At 42.4% G+C, this 18,180-nt stretch overlaps 1 protein-coding gene across 1 annotated transcript in view; it reads right to left on the minus strand.

Moving 5' to 3' along the window:
* The window catches only part of PATJ (PATJ crumbs cell polarity complex component), a 168,041-nt gene that overhangs the window by 105,263 nt on the left and 44,598 nt on the right, over positions 1–18,180 (minus strand). Inside the window, exons 18-22 of the mRNA XM_054165049.1 lie at positions 10,051–10,260; positions 9,054–9,167; positions 5,841–6,212; positions 2,582–2,693; positions 1,629–1,785 (exon numbers count right to left, since the gene is read on the minus strand). Of these exons, the coding sequence (XP_054021024.1) occupies positions 1,629–1,785; positions 2,582–2,693; positions 5,841–6,212; positions 9,054–9,167; positions 10,051–10,260 (965 nt within the window). The remainder of the gene's footprint in view (positions 1–1,628; positions 1,786–2,581; positions 2,694–5,840; positions 6,213–9,053; positions 9,168–10,050; positions 10,261–18,180) is intronic.

Raw genomic sequence — 18,180 nt, forward strand, 5'->3', positions numbered from 1 at the left:
CCATAGCAAACTCCTGGCCAAGCTGTCAGCCCATGGCTTGGATGGGAGCACACTGCGATGGGTTAGGAACTGGCTGGAGGGCCGAGCCCAGAGAGTGGTAGTGAATGGTGCCACATCCAGCTGGCAGCCAGTCACTAGTGGTGTGCCCCAGGGATCAGTACTGGGCCCCATGCTCTTTAACATCTTTATTGATGATCTGGACGAGGACATTGAGTCCATCATCAGTAAATTTGCTGACGACACCAAGCTGAGGGCAGGAGTTGATCTACTGGAGGGTAGAGAGGCTCTGCAGAGGGACCTCGACAGGCTGGGCAGATGGGCAGAATCCAATGGCGTGAGATTTAACACATCCAAGTGCCGGGTTCTGCACATTGGCCACAACAACCCCATGCAGAGTTACAAGCTGGGGTCAGAGTGGCTAGAGAGCAGTCAGGCTGAGAGGGACCTGGGGGTGCTGGTTGATGGTAGACTGAACATGAGGCTGCAGTGTGCCCAGGCAGCTAAGAGGGCCAATGGCATCCTGGCCTGCATCAGGAACACTGTGGCCAGCAGGAGCAGGGAGGTCATTCTGCCCCTGTACACTGCACTGGTTAGGCTGCACCTCGAGTACTGTGTCCAGTTCTGGGCCCCTCAGTTTAGGAAGGAGGTTGACTTGCTGGAACGAGTCCAGAGAAGAGCAACAAAGTTGGTGAGGGGTTTGGAACACAAGCCCTACGAGGAGAGGCTGAGGGAGCTGGGGTTGCTTAGCCTGGAGAAGAGGAGACTGAGGGGTGACCTTATTACTCTCTACAACTACCTGAAGGGAGGTTGTAGACAGATGGATGTTGGTCTCTTCTCCCAGGCAGCCAGTACCAGAACAAGAGGACACAGTCTCAGGCTGTGCCAGGGGAGGTTCGGGCTAGATGTTAGGAAAAAGTTCTATACAGAAAGAGTGATTGCCCATTGGAATGGGCTGCCTGGGGAGGTGGTGGAGTCGCCATCACTGGAGGTTTTCAGGAGGAGACTTGATGGGGTGCTTGGTGCCGTGGGTTAGTTGTTTGGGTGGTGTTTGATTGGTTGATGGGTTGGATGCGGTGATCTTGAAGGTCTCTTCCAACCTGGTTTATTCTATGTATTCGATGTATTCTATAAGGTTTCTATGTATTCTATAAGGTTTCTCAGCACCACTGGCAAGACTGAAATTTCCTGCACAGGCTTGAGAGCCATGGCTGAACTGCTCTGCCCAAAAGGAAGAACAAGGAAAAGGGAAAATAAAGACGACAGAGCTATCAGCAGCTATGGGGAGAGCTCATTAAGCTAATGGCCAATGCCGTCACTAAAGCCTACATCACTCACTCCCCAGCCATATCCACAGTCCTCACTTAGTCCTCACTGTGGACTAAGTGAAGCAGGTGGCAGAGTCATTCACACTTTTCTCTCCCAGTACTCAGGGGAGGAAATGCGGTAAGTAAGGATTCAATAACATTATAAGGCAAAATTCAGCCCCTTCGGCAAAAGGCATTGAACTGGCCATCTATGTACATCCTACTCTTTCACACAGTTTTTGATAATTAGTCAGCTGAGTAAAGCAAGACAACAGTTAGAATCATTACCTGAAAACCTTCCAAAACCTGAGATCTTTTCCGTACCTGCACAATGCTGTTCTAGGTTGAGCTAATGTGTTTACTCTCCCAGATTCCAAGTTCTTGGAAAAACCATCATCCTCCCCTTTCAGTTCTTCCTTTTCAATAGCTTCCAGATCATCCACAAGCCCAGATCTTTCGGAGTCAGTCTGAAGCTTTATACCTGAAGAACAAAAGGTGTAGATGGGAAGTTTTATTTCCTCTCCCCCTTCATCTAACAGTTCTCACCCTTAGAAACAGAACCCTAAGCTCACCACGTTTCACAGAACCCCATCATACTGGGGAAGACTGATGTCATTTTGGTGACACGAGCGTCAACATTAAGTGCACCACCAAAGCTCTTTGCAAGAGTCATCAGTTTGCCAGCGTGGTTTACACAGTGTCTGCTGTCCAAGACGCAAGTGACAAAGACAAAACCCCAACTGCCTTTCTCCTAACCAGTAAGTGCTGTCTTCTCTGATTTTCTACCAAATTTTAGCCATCTATCAAAAAGGAGAAACTGCACCTGAGCATAGATTACAAAACCAAGATATGGGGCAATTACCTGCCATAGAGTTCACATGCAAATTCTGGTACAGTTACCCTCAGAGCCTGTCACATTTCTTTTTTTAAAGTGCAAAAATCTTTCAAATTGGCAGTCAAAAGTGACTAAGAAATTCCTAACATAAATTACAGGCACTTATCCCTGGAGTCCTACTGGGCACAGAAAGAAATGGATCTCCACAGGCAGGATAAAGATGCAGCCGCTTCCAGCATCACTTGTAACAGCTATAGGAAAGACTTGGAGAAGAAAGCAAGATCAGAAAGTTGAAGCCTATTTAAAACCAGACTGTCCTGGGCCTGCTGAAGTCTTCATTTGAATATTTTAGCATTTGAAAGAATTTGTGTTTTGGTATAAAATTTAAAATTTGCAAATAAGAAATTATAAGATAAAGAAATACCCAAAACTTCTTACAAACCTAAATCCATCATGCTTTTTGCTCCTGACTGGGTAGCTTCAGTTTCAAATATGTCTTTTTGGTAGCTGCTGTGTGCTGTGGTTCCCATAAACAGCAAAGCATTTTCTTCACACTTCACAAAGGAGAAAAGAAGTCATTTAAGATAAACAACAACAATACCAACTTATACAGGGGTATGGCATGAAGACTGATTTTTACAGCAAGCATTCACACTTACAGAAATACCTTCATATTGAGATGGATAAACACCTCTGCTATGAGGATAGGCTGAGAGAGTTTGGGTTACTCAATCTGGAAAAGAGAAGACTCCAGCGGGGGGCCTTAGAGCTGCTTTCCAATAGCTGAAGAGATCCTACAGGAAAGCTGTAAAGGGACTTTTCATAAGAGTGTCTAGAGACAGGACAAGGGGGAATGGTTTGAAGCAGAGGGAAGGTAAGTTTAGTCTGGATCTTAGGAAGAAGTTCTTCAGTATGAGGGTGGTGAGACTCTGTTTCTATTCTGGTTGCCCAGGGAAGTTGTGGATGCTTTGTCCCTGGGGATGTTTAAGGCCAGGTTGGATGAAGCCTTGAGCAGCCAAGAGTAGTTGAGAGGTGGGAAGGTTGGAGTACATGATCTCCAACCTAAGTCTTTCTATAGTTCTATGATTCCATGACAACTATGAAATACTAACTGCTCATGTATGCACTATATTAAGAAGAGGCATGATAAAACAACTGTATCTACCTACCTGCCTATAATACAGACAAGAATCATAGAACTGTGAGGGTTGGAAGGGACCTCAAGGATCATCTAGTTCCAACCCCCCTGCCATGGGCAGGGACACCTCACACTAGATCAGGATGCTCACAGCCACATCCAGCCTGACCTTAAAAAACCCCAGGGATGAGGCTTCCACCACCTCCCTGGGCAACCTACTCCAGGGCCTCACCACCCTCATGGAGAAGAGCTTCCTAACATCCAATTGGAATCTACCCATGTCTATTTTTTTTTACATTCCTCCTAGTTCTAGCACTACCTGACACCCTAAAAAGTCCCTCACCAACTTTCTTGTAGGCCCCCTTCAGATACTTGAAGGCCACAATTAGGTCTCCTTGAAGCTTTCTCTTCTCCAAACTGAATAGCCTAAACTCTCTCAGTCTGTCCTCATAGGAGAGGTGCTCCAGACCTCTGATCATCCTCATGGCCCTTCTCTGGACACATTCCAGCACCTCCAGATCCTTCCTGTAATAGGGCCTCCAGAACTGGACACAGTACTCCAGGTGGGGTCTCACCAGAGTAGAGGGGGAGAATGGAATGGAATGGAAGAGACCTTTGAGATCATTGAGTCCAACCTATCATCCAACACTATCTAATCAACTAAACCATGGCATCAAGCACCCCATCTAGTCTCTTCCTAAACACCTCCAGTGATGGTGACTCCACCACCTCCCTGGGCAGCCTATTTCAATGGCCAATCACTCTTTCTTATTCCTAACATCCAGCCTAACCTCCTCTGGCACAGATCAAGACTGTGTCCTCTTAATCACCTCCCTTGACCTGCTGGATAGGTTTCTCTTGATGCAGCCCAGGATATGTTTGGCTTTCTGGGCTGCAAGTGCACACTGGTAGCTCATGCTGAGTTTCTCATCCACCAGGACCCCAAGGTCCTTCTCTTCAGGGCTGCTCTCAAGCCAGTTGCTGCCCAGCCTAAATCAGTGCCTGGGATTGCCCTGACCCAGATGCAGGACCTCGCTCTTTGTCTTGTTGAACTTCATGAGGCGGTCATGGGCCCACTTCTCTAGATTGTCAAGCTCCCTCTGGATGACCTCCCTTCCCTCTAGTATATATGCTGCACCACACAGCTTGGTGTTGTCAGCAAACCTGCTGAGGGTGCACTCAATGCCACTGTCCATGTAGCCAACAAAGATATTGAACAAGACTGGTCCCAGTACTGATCCCTGAGGGACTCTGCTTGTCACTGGCCTCCACTTGGACATGGACCCATTGACAGCCACCCTTTGGGTGCAGCCCTCAAGCCAGTTCTTTATCCACTGAATGGTCCATCCATAGAACCCCTCCTGCACCAGCCTAGAGACTAGGATGTGGTGCAGGACAGTATTGAAGGCTTTGCTGAGGTCCAGATAAATGATGTCAGTTGCTCAGCTTTCATCTATTGATGTTGTGACCTTGTCATAAAAGGCCACCAGGTTTGTCAGGCAGAATTTCCCTTTGGTGTAGCCATGCTGATTGTGCCCAATCACCTGTTTGTTATTCTTCTGCCTCAGCAGTGCCTCCAGGAGGATCTGCCCAATGATCTTACCGGGCACAGAGGTGAGACTGACTGGCCTATAGTTCCCTGGGTCATCCCTCTTTCTTTCTTTCTCAGAATACCTGTGGAGAACTTCTTTACTCTTGCTTACTTCTTGTTTTTAACTAACAAACCTCTCAGTTTAACAGTAACGCTGTCCCTAGAAGCTGTATTTTAGCTTGTTTATGTACATAGTGAATGAGGGGACAAGCCAAGCAGAACTAGATATTCTCTGTAGCTGTGATACTTAGTCCTTTTCCAACTCTTTTTTTTTTTTCCCCCATATTAAATCGTACATTTCAGAAGCTAATGCATGAAAGGCTGATATTATCACTTTGGCAAGTAAATGAACAAAGACTCAGAATGAAAAAAAAAAATTTCTCAGAATACCTGAGGAGAACATATAAACAAGAGTCTTGCAATTTACCTGGAGCTTTGTGTCTCCTTCTGCTCCTTTGCCCACTAGTAGACTTGTTACAGTTGCTTCCACTACATAATTTTTCACTCAGCTGCACTATCAACTGGCTCCAGAACTGATTTGGATTAAAAATAATGAGGAAAAAAGGGCACTCCTTTCACTGACATTGCTGCAGAACCCCCTGTGCTATTAACATGGCATTATGCTATTACTGATAATCACCATATTAGTGCACTTGGAAAAAAAACAACCAACCGAAACCAAAACCTGAGCTTACGAGTTGGAGATGGGAAAGAAGACCCAAGTACAGGAGGTCTGTAAGTGAAATACACCAACCACAGAATGTATCTCATTCAAGCAGTTAAATATACAAATGCTATGTAGCCACAAAAACCTTCCAAAGGATAGACTGGTATCAGTTAGAGGTACCCAGGAATCTCATCTAGTAATTAAAACACTCAAAAGACTCCTTACAGAGTTTAGGTCTGGAATTTGCCTTGAGGTGTGGGTCCATGGACAGGGTACAGCACCAAGACCAACACAGAATTCCTTACCATCTGATCTTTACTGAATGGATATTCCAGGGACTCATTTGGACTTAAGTTAACACTGGACCTTAAGTCTTGTATTTCATTAGTCTCAAGTTGCTTTGCCCATCGTTCTGTATTGACGTTCCTCTCCAAAGCTGTCTTCTCTCCACGTGATGCCTTATATTTCAGGTAGCTCGAATCATCTTCATACTCATCATCCACCAACATTTCCCGTTCTTCATCCATTTCTTCTGTTCTGGGTTTCAGAAATTCACGCATCTCCCAGGACTCCTTCTCACACCCACTGTCATTTTGAGAAAGCTGGAATGACCTTCCCAAGGTCAAGCTTGGTTCATCCACAAGCTCTTCTCTAAAAGGTGTTTCATCTCTGAAGCCCTGCATAAAACATTACAGGAATATAGACTTTACATCACATTTCTTGTTAACTATTCTTAAGATATGCTTTAAGTTAGGCCTATATTAAAAGTACATCTTGATTTTCAAAGTGAGAATCCTGTGTTTTTTTAAAAAGAAAAAAAACCCACCATAATTCAGAGAGTGTATTAACACCAGAAGTATACACAGCTTAGACATTGCTGCAGACATTCAGAACCACCAATGTGGACTGAAGTTAGGGAAGGAGAATTATTATGTAACACTAAAAATGCTACAGGAAAAAGCATATTTAACATGTAATTAAAATATCTCTGTGCTCAAGGTTTTTCTGGTATGACTTTATGAATGTATGGACATTTCTTACAATACCATCAGTTAAATAGCAGATAGCTTTACTTTGCTTATGTAAGAGTATCAGCAATTAAAAAAAATAAACATATATAACCCAAACCAAAAGCTGTACTTGGCTCTCCTTTGGGTTTTAACTTGGGGGAAGAGGAGAAATGGATGGCCACGTACTTATAAAGGACAAAAAAAAAGGGACATAACTGACAGTCCATTATCTAATTCTCTTACTGTCTTAGTGTTTCATAGAGAACTCAACTTTCTACTGAATTCAAACCACAGTGCAAGAAACCAAACCAAACCAACCAACCAACCCCAAACTACAAAACTGAGGGAAAAGTTCTTAAAACCCACTCAAAGATCATATTCAACAGCTTTTTTTCTAGAAGTTGTCACATCCTTCCCTATTTTCTGTGATTCTCCTAAATGAGGTGCTCATGGAACAAGGCTGCACAGGTGCCTCTGTACCTTTTTTGCACCTTGCAACACTACCAGAAAGCTTGCCACACAAAGAAAACTTTCCCTCTCTTCACCTCAGGCCACCAAGTATGAATGCCCAAACCTGATCTTCAAGACACTGAAACCCCAAATATTGAAACCAATCTACAGATCCAGGGCTGCTCAATCAAAATGGTTTTCTTTCTGCTTCCTGCTCCTTCCCAGACTCCCCAAGGTACTTCACCATTTCTGACCTTCAGTGTCAGAATCCTGTTTTGTTAGGTTTGTACATATGCAGAAGGAAAAAATGCATACATTGCCAAAATGTTTACATAGTTCAAATGTGACACAGGAGAGAACAAGTGACAGGCAAAGGCATTAGGAAGCAATGCAATAATACTAGCTGGCACGAAGGCAAAACATTAGTAATCCAGAAATTAGCACTTTTTCATAAGCATTAAATATTCCTTTGATCTATTTGACCTGTGTACCTCAATCTCAAAAAAGACCCAGTCTGAAGAGATTCTAATTCCCTTCATCTTTCCTTCACTTCACTTCCCTTCTGCAGCATCACTCTCCAAACACTTCTGTAAGAGGTACCAACTTCATTGTTATATGAAACAGTTGAGTTAGCTGAGAACCACAGAGCAATTTGTATTGCCATCTCCTGATGCAGCACTTAGGTCTGGCTAATCACAGACTGCTGCACTGCAGCAGCAGACGCTACCAATGGAACAGGGAATACTGCAAACATGACAGTAAAGTCTACTGTTGTAGCATATAAAATCTTCAAGTTCCTTTGTCAGCACTCTGATAGTGCAGAAGAGTGGAAGTCATCATGACTTACCACTCCTTGCTCTCGCATGAGCAGGCAAGATAATAAATGGATAGAAATGTTATACTACTGCTGTAAGCTACTTGGGAATGCTATCATACATAAAGTAAAACAAAATGTAAGCAAATACTTCTGTATTTTGTACAAATTGATTATTTCAATTTCTATATTCAGCAGGACTTGAAGAGAAAATAGTTTATTTAAAAATATTTAGTACCAGTATTGTTATTTAGGAAGCAGAGAAACAAGCTGAGCTGGCAGAGGACTAATTGCTCTGCCAGGAACCCTTCCTATGCACCTGGAAAAACAACAAACCCCATTCTACATCAAGAAAATTAGTAAATACCATACCCAAACTAATTTCTACATACTATACCTACATCTACCCCATAATATTGCTCTTTTTGTTGGTTCTCACACACCATTAAAGATATCTTTCTGTCCAGAGACAGGTAGACATGTTTAGCAACAAGAAAACCTGGAATGTGTTTTTATTACTGAGTTGCAGTATGTATGCAGTCCTTTACATATTGTACTTTTTTGGTCTAAAGCAAATGCATTTACCACCATGAGTTAATAAATATCTTGCAAAGCACTTGAGAACAGATGAAACTTAAAAAGTATCCATATCTGTCTCACTCTGCAGAGGTCAGTGTTGCACCTACTACCCTGGTGTCTTGCGTTTCTCACTATCTTTAGTGCCTCATCCTCCCACAGAAAAGAGAATGCTTTTTTCAGAAAATAAGAAAGAGGAGAATGGAGGAAGAGATTAAAGAAATCACTCAAGACCACAGAGGAAGTCTATGAAAAAGAACAGATTTCAAGCTTGTCTTGCACACTAGACTATGTTTCTGCTTTGCTTTATTATAATAAACAGTGTTCTGCTTCCATACCTTATTTTCTTTGCAAAGCTGAACCAACTCCTTATGACTCCTAATAATGTAGCATTCCTGTTTCATATCCAAGGTAACCCAAGGTATTTTAATGACACAGTAAATTTGATAAGGCAGTCTGGGAACTGCATGGGTAAGTGCTATACATATGCTTAGTGTTCACAGTACAATTCCTACACAGTTAGCTCTTAAGAGTCTTTTTCAGAGGGAATCTGGCCTGAAGTCTATCCAATCCTTAAGACTTATCTCAAGGATATGCAAGTTTTTTACTTTAAAACATTATTTCCTGTTCATATAACCTTTAGCTGAACCAAAAGAGCAGCAAAATACCTGTGGTGCTTCGAGTATTATTGAGAAATTATCTATTGGTTCTGGTGTTCCAGGGCTGGTTTTAATGTTGTTGGAATCCACACCATGCATGTTCACTTCCTCTGTGGTTTCTCCCTACAAAAGGCAGTCAAAATGATGAGTCTGGGAAACAAAAATTCCCACATTTTCCAACAAGCTAAAAGGGAGAGGAAGAACCAAAAGAGATGGGAAAGTTACAAAATTATGGAAAAAAAAAAAAGAAAAAGCCATAAATTAAGAAAATTAAGACAACAGCTTTTAATCTTTTAAAAGATTAGTACAGATACAGTGAAAAATAAAGAGATGTGTAGAAAAGATAGACAAACACAAGGATATGAACAACAATACACCACATTTTAGAAAAGGAAAGAATATACTTACAGCCTTACTACATTCCTATTTCACCACTCCTCTACCACTCTGAATTACAAGCACTTTCTATTAGATGGTGCTTTGCTTTAATTAATTTTGCCTGGGTGCCCTTGATGAACAATACTGCAGTGTTCTCAAGTAAACGACTGTCTGTTCCAAAGCCCTCATTCTAGAAAAAGGAAATTCTACTTGAATTTACAGTCTTGACTTCAAACAGATTAAGTTTCTTTGATGTCAGTGGAGCTCAAGCAAGCTCTTAGCAGTGTCTTAGAGTGAAATGGTCTTCAGCACATATTTAACTGATTTGCTTGACCCATGTTATGCCTATGCATAGGGTCAGCGAGCATAGGTTTGTCCAGACCTGTCTTCCATTCCCACATGGATATTCTTTCAGGAGAAACTTGAGAATGTTGGTTTTCCACTCAGACCTTTTGGGCATCGAGCCAGCCAGAAATTCTGGACATCTCAAGGTGTGTGCATAGCAACTTAGTTGTTTTCCAACACATATATACTTCTGCCCTGAATTCCTTCCTCCCCCACCAAACACAATGATCCAGTCTACACACATCATAGAATTAGATATACAAAAGTTAAAATCAGTCCTTACCACCAAAGGCTTGCAGATTCCAAGAGAAACTGTACCTGGGGGCACAGATTTCAATACTTCCACTGCCTCTGCTAAAGTGGCACTATCCAAATATTTGTCATTTACAAACACCAAACGGTCCCCAGGTAAAAGCTCTCCCCCACGTTCGGCCACTCCACCTGCCACCAAAGAGCTGATCACAATGGCTGTTCTTGCTGGATCTAAGGGATCCTGGAGGAGGGAAAAGAAAATTTTAAAATATTAAAAATAAAGATGATGTTTTGTGTATGTAAAAAGCACTTAAAGCAAGTTCATCACCTAATGCTACAGAAGGAAAGCTTTTCAAAAGGACTGCCCACTAAGAGTGCCAAGCCTTACAGTTTGCATAAAGAAAGGTTTGCAGGAAGAAGACATTCTATCACTTGCCTAATCCATTAAGAAATGTTGAGATTTGAAAGCTGACTGATACCCTGCCTGCCCTCTTCCTACACACAGAGAAACGGCCAGGCCAACCTGCAAACAGAAAAACAACACTGGCACTCTTCCACATGCCTCCATCCAGACTGTTATGTGCTAATGTTACATAAAACAACCGCTCTGCGTGCCACTCAAGAGCTTCAGAGCAGCAAAACTGATGGTAAGAGAAATCACTGCAAGATTAGAAATTTAATTAAACATATTACCAAAGGAAAATTAAACAACCACCCAAAAAAATCCAAGTAATACTTGCTCTATTCCTGCAGTGCTCCTGCTTTGCTGATCTGCAGGACTACTCATAAAAGACATTTTCTCCAACCAGGAAGCTTCCTTAGCATACAATGGACAGCAACAGAAGAGTAACCAAGATTATTACTGCAGCCAAGGAACACCGTAGTGGTGTAGACAGAAGGCAGCGAGGTAGAAAATATTATATACATTGTAGAGACTGTAAATTGACGCAAAGATATTCACTTAATTTCCCCCACCTCAGTGTTAGCTTTTGTGTTCTGTCAGGTACCATTCCTATCATGCAATCAGACATTTAAAAATTCCTCCTCAATCCAGTGAAATGATCATAAGCTCTTTTATGGTGGCAGAATGAGGTGCAGAACAAATTTATGGACTTTTGTGTTTGTTTGTTTCCTTGTTTGTTTTTTGAAGATTAGAATTAGCCTTCCTCCCCTTTGTTGAGGGCTCATAAAGGTCAGAAAGACTCCTTGTATGCATTGGGTCTTTTAAAGTGCATAATCATGCATTATTATTCCCTCAGGACTTGCATCTTATTCAGGGCACAGGAGGGATTTAAAAAAAAAAAAAAGGGGGGGGGGGGCAAAATTGAAATCACAAAGACCACCATGAATTCAGCACCTCAGTGTTAATTTGAAAACAGGAATGCTTTTTTAACTCTTTATTTTTATATACCTAGAGATTGCTTTCCAGGGGAACTTGTTTTTTTAAGGTATGTGCAAACATACAAGCCAATGAATGTAATATCTGTAAAAGGCTGAAATTAGAGAAGCGAAATTTGAGTTCAGCAGGAAAAGCCATGAATTCAAGTAAATATATTACTAATACCTCTTTCCCGCTCCACTGCTTAATCCTGCCATTTTTTAATCTTCCCAAACACTGGGGATCCGCATGGTAACAGAAGAGGCTTCCTTGTGAGTATCATGTCTTGATAATCAAGCCCAGCAACCTCCCTCTGCTGTGCACTGGTGTTGTGCCTGCTGAACCCCTGCCAACATGCTTGGGCTGTCCGACTGTTTATGCTCAAACCTGCCTCACACAATGCCGAGGGGAAAGGACTGCGTTTGTTTCAAGCCATCCATGTTCGGCATATGCTTTGGAAATTTTGAGAAACAAAACAAGCCCAAGTGCAGGAAGGCCAAAAGAAGGAGCTAAAGACGTAAAAGAAAAAAATTATTAAAAATAGTAATTAAAAAAAAAAGGTTTTGAATGTTAAAAACGTAAAGTTGGTGCTGCTCTTTGTGTAGAGATTCGGCTTTGCCTGCCCTTGTCGACAATGCCATGTGAGGAACCATCCTGATGCCAGCTGATCACAGAACAAACACTCCATCTGACATAGGCTTTTGAGATGGTTTTTATTTGAGAGTTTACTCTGATGCAAAATAAAAAGAACCTTTTTGACTTCTCTGCAAAAGCGGGATGGTGTTAAGACAGCTATTTTCAAGCAAGTTAGGCACTGCTGACATTAGGAAGGCTTTGCTAATAGAACTAAACCAGCAAGTTTTTCTATCGTGGGCTCAACTTGCCATGGCAAGCGAGGTTTATGCTGGTTCCCTAAATGGCTGAAAGCTCCCTCAGCAGAACTACACCTTTGCTGACATGACAGCTTTTAGACAAGGACTTTTGCTGGCTTAGCTATATTGATAAAAAATGAACAAAACAAAACCAGCATTCATCCTTACTGATGCAGATAACCTGACAAAAATTTGTGAGGGAATGATTGACCCAGTAATTGTGCTGCTGGCTGAGAATGTGGGAGAATAAGGCTCGAACCCTTGTTCTGCCTGACCCAAAGCTGCAATTTTTTAAAAAATGGCTGGGTTTTTTTTGAGGTTCCAGATGAGAACCACTTAAGCAGGACAAGGTAATCACACCTTTAGCTTCTTCTATGCAGATATTCAATGTCAGCAGCCCAACTACCATATTTCTGACGGGTAACAGGCTTGTTTCAACTTACATTTTCACTGAAATAAAATATTGGCTTGGATAAATCATCATGTATTGATAAGAGATAATTTAGGTGGAAAAAAAGTGTTCCAACCAGCTTTAATCCTCATGCTAAAAATGAGGCTAGAGTTCCTGCAAGCACAAGCAGCTAAGTTTTGAGAACAGCATGGTTATCTTTGCTGCTCTGCAATGTGCCCAAGCCAAGCTACGTTCTGGAACTGCTTGATGAAGAGCAGAGGCAAAACCCATAAAAAAAAGGGGCCCATATTGTAAACCGTTGATCAGGCAAAACCAAACAGAGCTTATAATCGCACTGCTGTTTTGAGTTTTCAAGCAGAGGGAGCTGTTGCACTGGAAGAGAAGAGCAGCACAAACCACACAGTGAGAGGGCTAAGCCAGCAAGGCGGGCAGCGCTGTAAGACGCCCGAGCGTTTGTTAGCAGTGACTATGAACAGCAACGCAATTGCCACGAGGAAGGCAACAAAAGCTGCATGTGAAGACACGGACCTACTGAATGCCAGGCTATAATCATGATTCCCATGTTCTCTGTCACTTAACATGAGGGTGATTGTAACTGAGGACTGCACCATGTGTTTCTTACCAATACAAAAGGTGGGGTTTTGTAAACTTGCCTTATGATTTACACTCAAACCCAAAGGCACCCTAAAGAAAACACCTGCTAGAACAAGGCGGCAAACACTGAGCTCACATCCACATCTTGCACACAGCCAGTGCAACTGGACTGCGTGGGTTGTCGCCTTGTCTTTAAAAGAAAGCAGCACTAGCAGCAGGCAGAACACCAGATTCTTACCTTCTACACTAACTGCAGAAGGCAAGTTTGCTCCTGCAGTGCCCTGATGGACTTCAGGGCCACCTCCACGTTAACAGAGCAGCTAGAGCCATTTGAGGTTACTAAAGAGCACTAACTGCTACTGCACACCTACCCTAAGGCTCTTAATTCATTTTACTTGGCTCCCATCAAGTCAGATAATAGTGATTTTTAGTCACTGGCAGCCAGGACTGGATTTGAGTCTCTGCTTTAAAGTGAAAGGCTCATTTTCTTGGATGGAGTTAACAGGCTGGGAAGAAACTCCTTCCCCAAACCCAGAGTTAAGATGTTGCTGTGATGGGTACTCAGCTGGAATACAGAAATGATTCACCTTCAGTAGTTCAAGAACTTATGACATGACTTTGCATTAGAGCAGAGGCTGTGTGCACAGGACAACCCCTCACAATTTGTACAGCTTAAAATGGGCATGAACTGGGCTTGGTACATTTAAAGAGGAACTTTTAGCTTCAGCTTATTGCAGGACTCCTTTACACAAATGAATCATTTATGAATAAGGAAAGGAATGAGACTGCAAACTAAGGGTATCAGGAGACAAAACCTCTTAACTCACGAGCACTGACAGAAACTTTTTATGTGTAAGAAGCTTGCCTCTTGTATAAATGATGAAAGTTGACCACTGCCATGCACCAGCAGCAGCCCAGTGTGCTGGCCTCCAGGTAACCCTTTGAGGAACTCAAATGTTGTAGCTGTTGTCTTTTCCTTTGTGCTTAAGCCAGCCATAGAATATATGAACTTGTTTAAAATAGTCCAAATTTATTCATACTTAGCACACCATATATTTAACTATGTTAAACCATAGGTTTTCCCTTCCCCCCCTACTGCTCCTCATCAAAAATCCACAAACATTTCCTGAAGTCCAGGTGTCAAATTTTTCTTATTTTCAGAGCCTCATTTGTTCTGGATTCATTTAGCAGTGCAGAGTCAAGCAGGGGCCACTGCAGTTGCTGCCTCTGGGATCCCTGGATTCAGAGCACTATGAAGTCTCTTAAAAACCTGAGCTCTGCTAAAATGTTAAGAGTCCCAGGAGCACCAAAGTTAACAGAGTCCTACGTGCAATGCTGTTGGAGTGCATAACATCGTTGTGGCTTCAAGTGGGGGATTCAGATTTGCCATGGGCACCAAAGACTTACGCTATCAGAGGTCCTTAGGAAGCAAATCTGGAAATATGCATCAATACAGCTTTCCTCTGTCCATCACGCTGGAAAATTATAACGGTAACAACCGACTGCCTCGTTCCCAGTCCCTACCAAAACGTGAGGTTTCTGTAGCAGCCAAGAGAGGGCACTCCAGGCCAACCCAGCTCCCGCACCACCGGAGGCGTTTCATGCTCTGGCAAGTCCATCCCCATCAGTCCAACCCTGGCTGAGCGGGGAGGATGAGGAGCAGCCTCTCCTTGCAGCAAGCTGAGGAATAACTCGATTGGATATAAGCAGCTACCACGTTTTCTGGGGTTTTGTTTGTGTTTGCCTTTTTTAAAGGCTCATATGAAAATGCAAGACAAAGCTGTGGGTGACTGACATTGACTGTGCAAAGTCACTCTCACTTAGTTACAGGCTATATTAGTTTTGGCGTCACTTAAGATCTAAATTCAGCCAGCCTGACTTCCTAGAATATTTCAGCTTTCTTCGAGCAACAAACTGCCTGCTGCCACAAAACACTCCTCTGAAAACACACATCAAAAATAGCATGGCAAAAGGATCCCAAAAGAAACAGTTTGAAACTTTTTTTCCTGTACCAATTTTGATTTATCTGAACAATTTTACAAGTGCCAATTTGTATACTGCAGGTTTTTGCAAGAATGCCAAAGCAAACACATGTTAGAGCTCAGAGGTCATAGCAACCCAGCTTCATTACATTTTGCATGGGACCACTTCCAGGTCTAACATACATAATCCAGACTTAAAACTCTTCAGTTTGCAAGTGAAGATACCAGACTGAAAGACTCCAAAGTACAGCACTGGAGCATACTGTACAAGGAACATACACTCATCAACAACAAAAAGGGCCAAATATATTTTATGTCTGTCTTGCTATTAAGTAGTACAAAGGCAGAACTGCATATGAAGTAATTTAGCTGTGTGCTCAGTGTTGTGAAATTACTCAAAATACTCATCTGTGCCCTCACCTTGTGAAGTGCCATTTCTTCTCTTTGCGGAGCCACCCTCCACATACACACCAACAATGCCAATGTGATGCAAAAGTCAAGAAGGATATGTAACCTGCAGCCTTTTCAAAGGCACTAAATACTTCCCCCAACAGAAGGGGAAGAGAGGAGCCAGATGTCAGTGACGTTCAATCTTCTCCTTAAGGTGGCCTCAATTTAGGATGGAGACTCAAGGTCAAAACCTTCTGGTTCAATCACTCTACCACATTTAAAGGAGTAGGCCATAGGAACCACCATAAGGTACTCTAAAGCCTGAAAAATCATCCCTGAGAAACTGCTCAACTAGGTGGTATTAGATTCACTGCATGGGCAATCACACTGAAATGCCAAGACTTGTCTCTGCCTCTTCCACTGCTGTTGAATTGTGGTCAGCAGGAAGAAGACTACACAACATGCATACTCTGTCTGTACCAAAGAAATACACTACAGGTTGATGTGCTGAAGTCATATAAACTTAAATAGAGAACAGCATTCAAGGAGGAAGCTGAACTTTTCGGTGATGGAAGCCAAGGCACTGGAAATAAAACATAAGTATTTATTGATCTGCAGTGAGGGAATAAAGCAATGAATTTCAGAAGCTCTAGTGTGCAGCCAGCATTAATCAAAACCTCTGTGGTGGGAAATATCAGCAAGGAAACAGGAATTCACAGAGAAATTAAAAAAACAAAACAACATAAACAAAACATCCAGAGCCACACCCAAAGGAGGTGAGAGAACAGCAAAATAAGAGTAGGTGGCACAATGCGTTTCCCACACTAGGCTTTCATCATCTGTAATCTGAAATTATATCAGTCTCCTACAGCAAGAATGAACATGGTAGCCAGCAATTACTCAAACCCACGTAGGTCTGGCAGGGCTGGCAAGCACTAGGCAGTCACTGCTCATCTGCTGTGGAAGAGGCATACACAACAGATAGTTGGGACCAAAGTGCCTCCAGGGAATGATCAAAAGGAAAAAGAAAATCTTACACACTACTGCTATTCTCAAATAAAAAGATAGGCACTGACTGTGGTGGTTTTGAAAGTGTCACTGTGTGCAGTGGACTCAGGTGCATGTCACTATCTTTTAATTTATCAAACTTCTCGATCAACCTAAGGTTTCAATCGCCTTTCATATTTACTCTCAGAGCTGAAGACACAGGGATTACATTCATTAGACTCTCTTACTATCTTCTACTTTCAGACCTTCCAGCTCCAGAAAAAACACACTGAATGCTGACTACAGGGAAAAACCACAGAGATAAGGAAAAAAAGCCCTGAACTCATAAGGAAATGGAGGAAAGCCACTGTGTGATGAGATAAAGAATGGATAAGATGTGTGGGAATAAAGAAAAAAACACTAACGAGCTATGGGGAAAATTATACACAGTATCACCTCTGTAACATGTACTCAGTAGCCTGGGTTCACATTCTGGGTTTGATCAGCTTTCAAAAATCAGTAACCCCTGAACTATAAATCCACCATGACAGCCCAGTGAGCACTTCCATCTTTTAGGTGTGCTACTAACAGGCTGTAGAAGTGCAGTACGTGTTTTCAAACAAACCAGAGCTCTCCATGGAGGGCTTGCCTCACAACCAGCAAACACAGAGATTATGGAAGATTTGCTGCTGAAAGAACTGCAGAAGAAAAGTGGCAAGATAAACAGGCCAGTTTTTGCAAACAGTGATTTGGCCCAAAGATGACTTTCAGCAGTATGGATATGGAGAAGACAGATGGGTAGGCAAAAAGGTTACTGAGAATTTTAAGGCCACTGTGAAATGCAGTGAGGACAGAACAACTGTAGCTATTTGGATTTGAGAGGTAGCATTTTCCAGAAGGGTGAGGTGTTAAAAAAAACAGAATACCTCATCACTCCATGAGTTTTCAGAATTCTTCATGCTTATCCATCGGCACCTCAAATCTCATCAGTTCAGAAGAGATTCAGAGCTACCTGGGCTAAGGTTTCACACACCCATTGCTTCACCATCTCTGTGTGTTCACTAAAAGACTAAGCACAGCTTTTTAGATAAGCAGCACTCAGTTGCATGGTTTCCTCTAGTCTCATCTACACTATCTTGCCCATGCTGAGATCTGCCAAGTGTTTAACAGAACATCTAGCTACAGTTTTGTCCCTTTAAATTCTCGCCTTCTCTTGCAGGCAGAAGACATCTGTGGAATAATAATGAACTTCTTTGGTTTGGGGTTTTTTGTTTTTATTAAAAGCTATTCTTCCCAGCAGGAAATGAAAAAGAACAACCAGATTGGAGAATTTGAGGAAATAGGGAAAACATTTCTAAAGGTTAATAATAATACTGCTTAGCATTTATTTCAAGGCTATGTGACAAACCAAAGCAAAACAGATGTTCTCAGGACTGCTCCAGTTTCCCTGCAAACACAGGTACTGTCCAGAGCAGCTCATAAAAGACAGGAAGGCCACCCCTATAATATGCCACTCTGTGCATGAGATTCCTTCCTAAGTTCTCAC

The sequence above is a fragment of the Dryobates pubescens genome, chromosome 11 (genome assembly GCF_014839835.1).
Source record: "Dryobates pubescens isolate bDryPub1 chromosome 11, bDryPub1.pri, whole genome shotgun sequence".
Lineage (NCBI taxonomy): Eukaryota > Metazoa > Chordata > Aves > Piciformes > Picidae > Dryobates > Dryobates pubescens.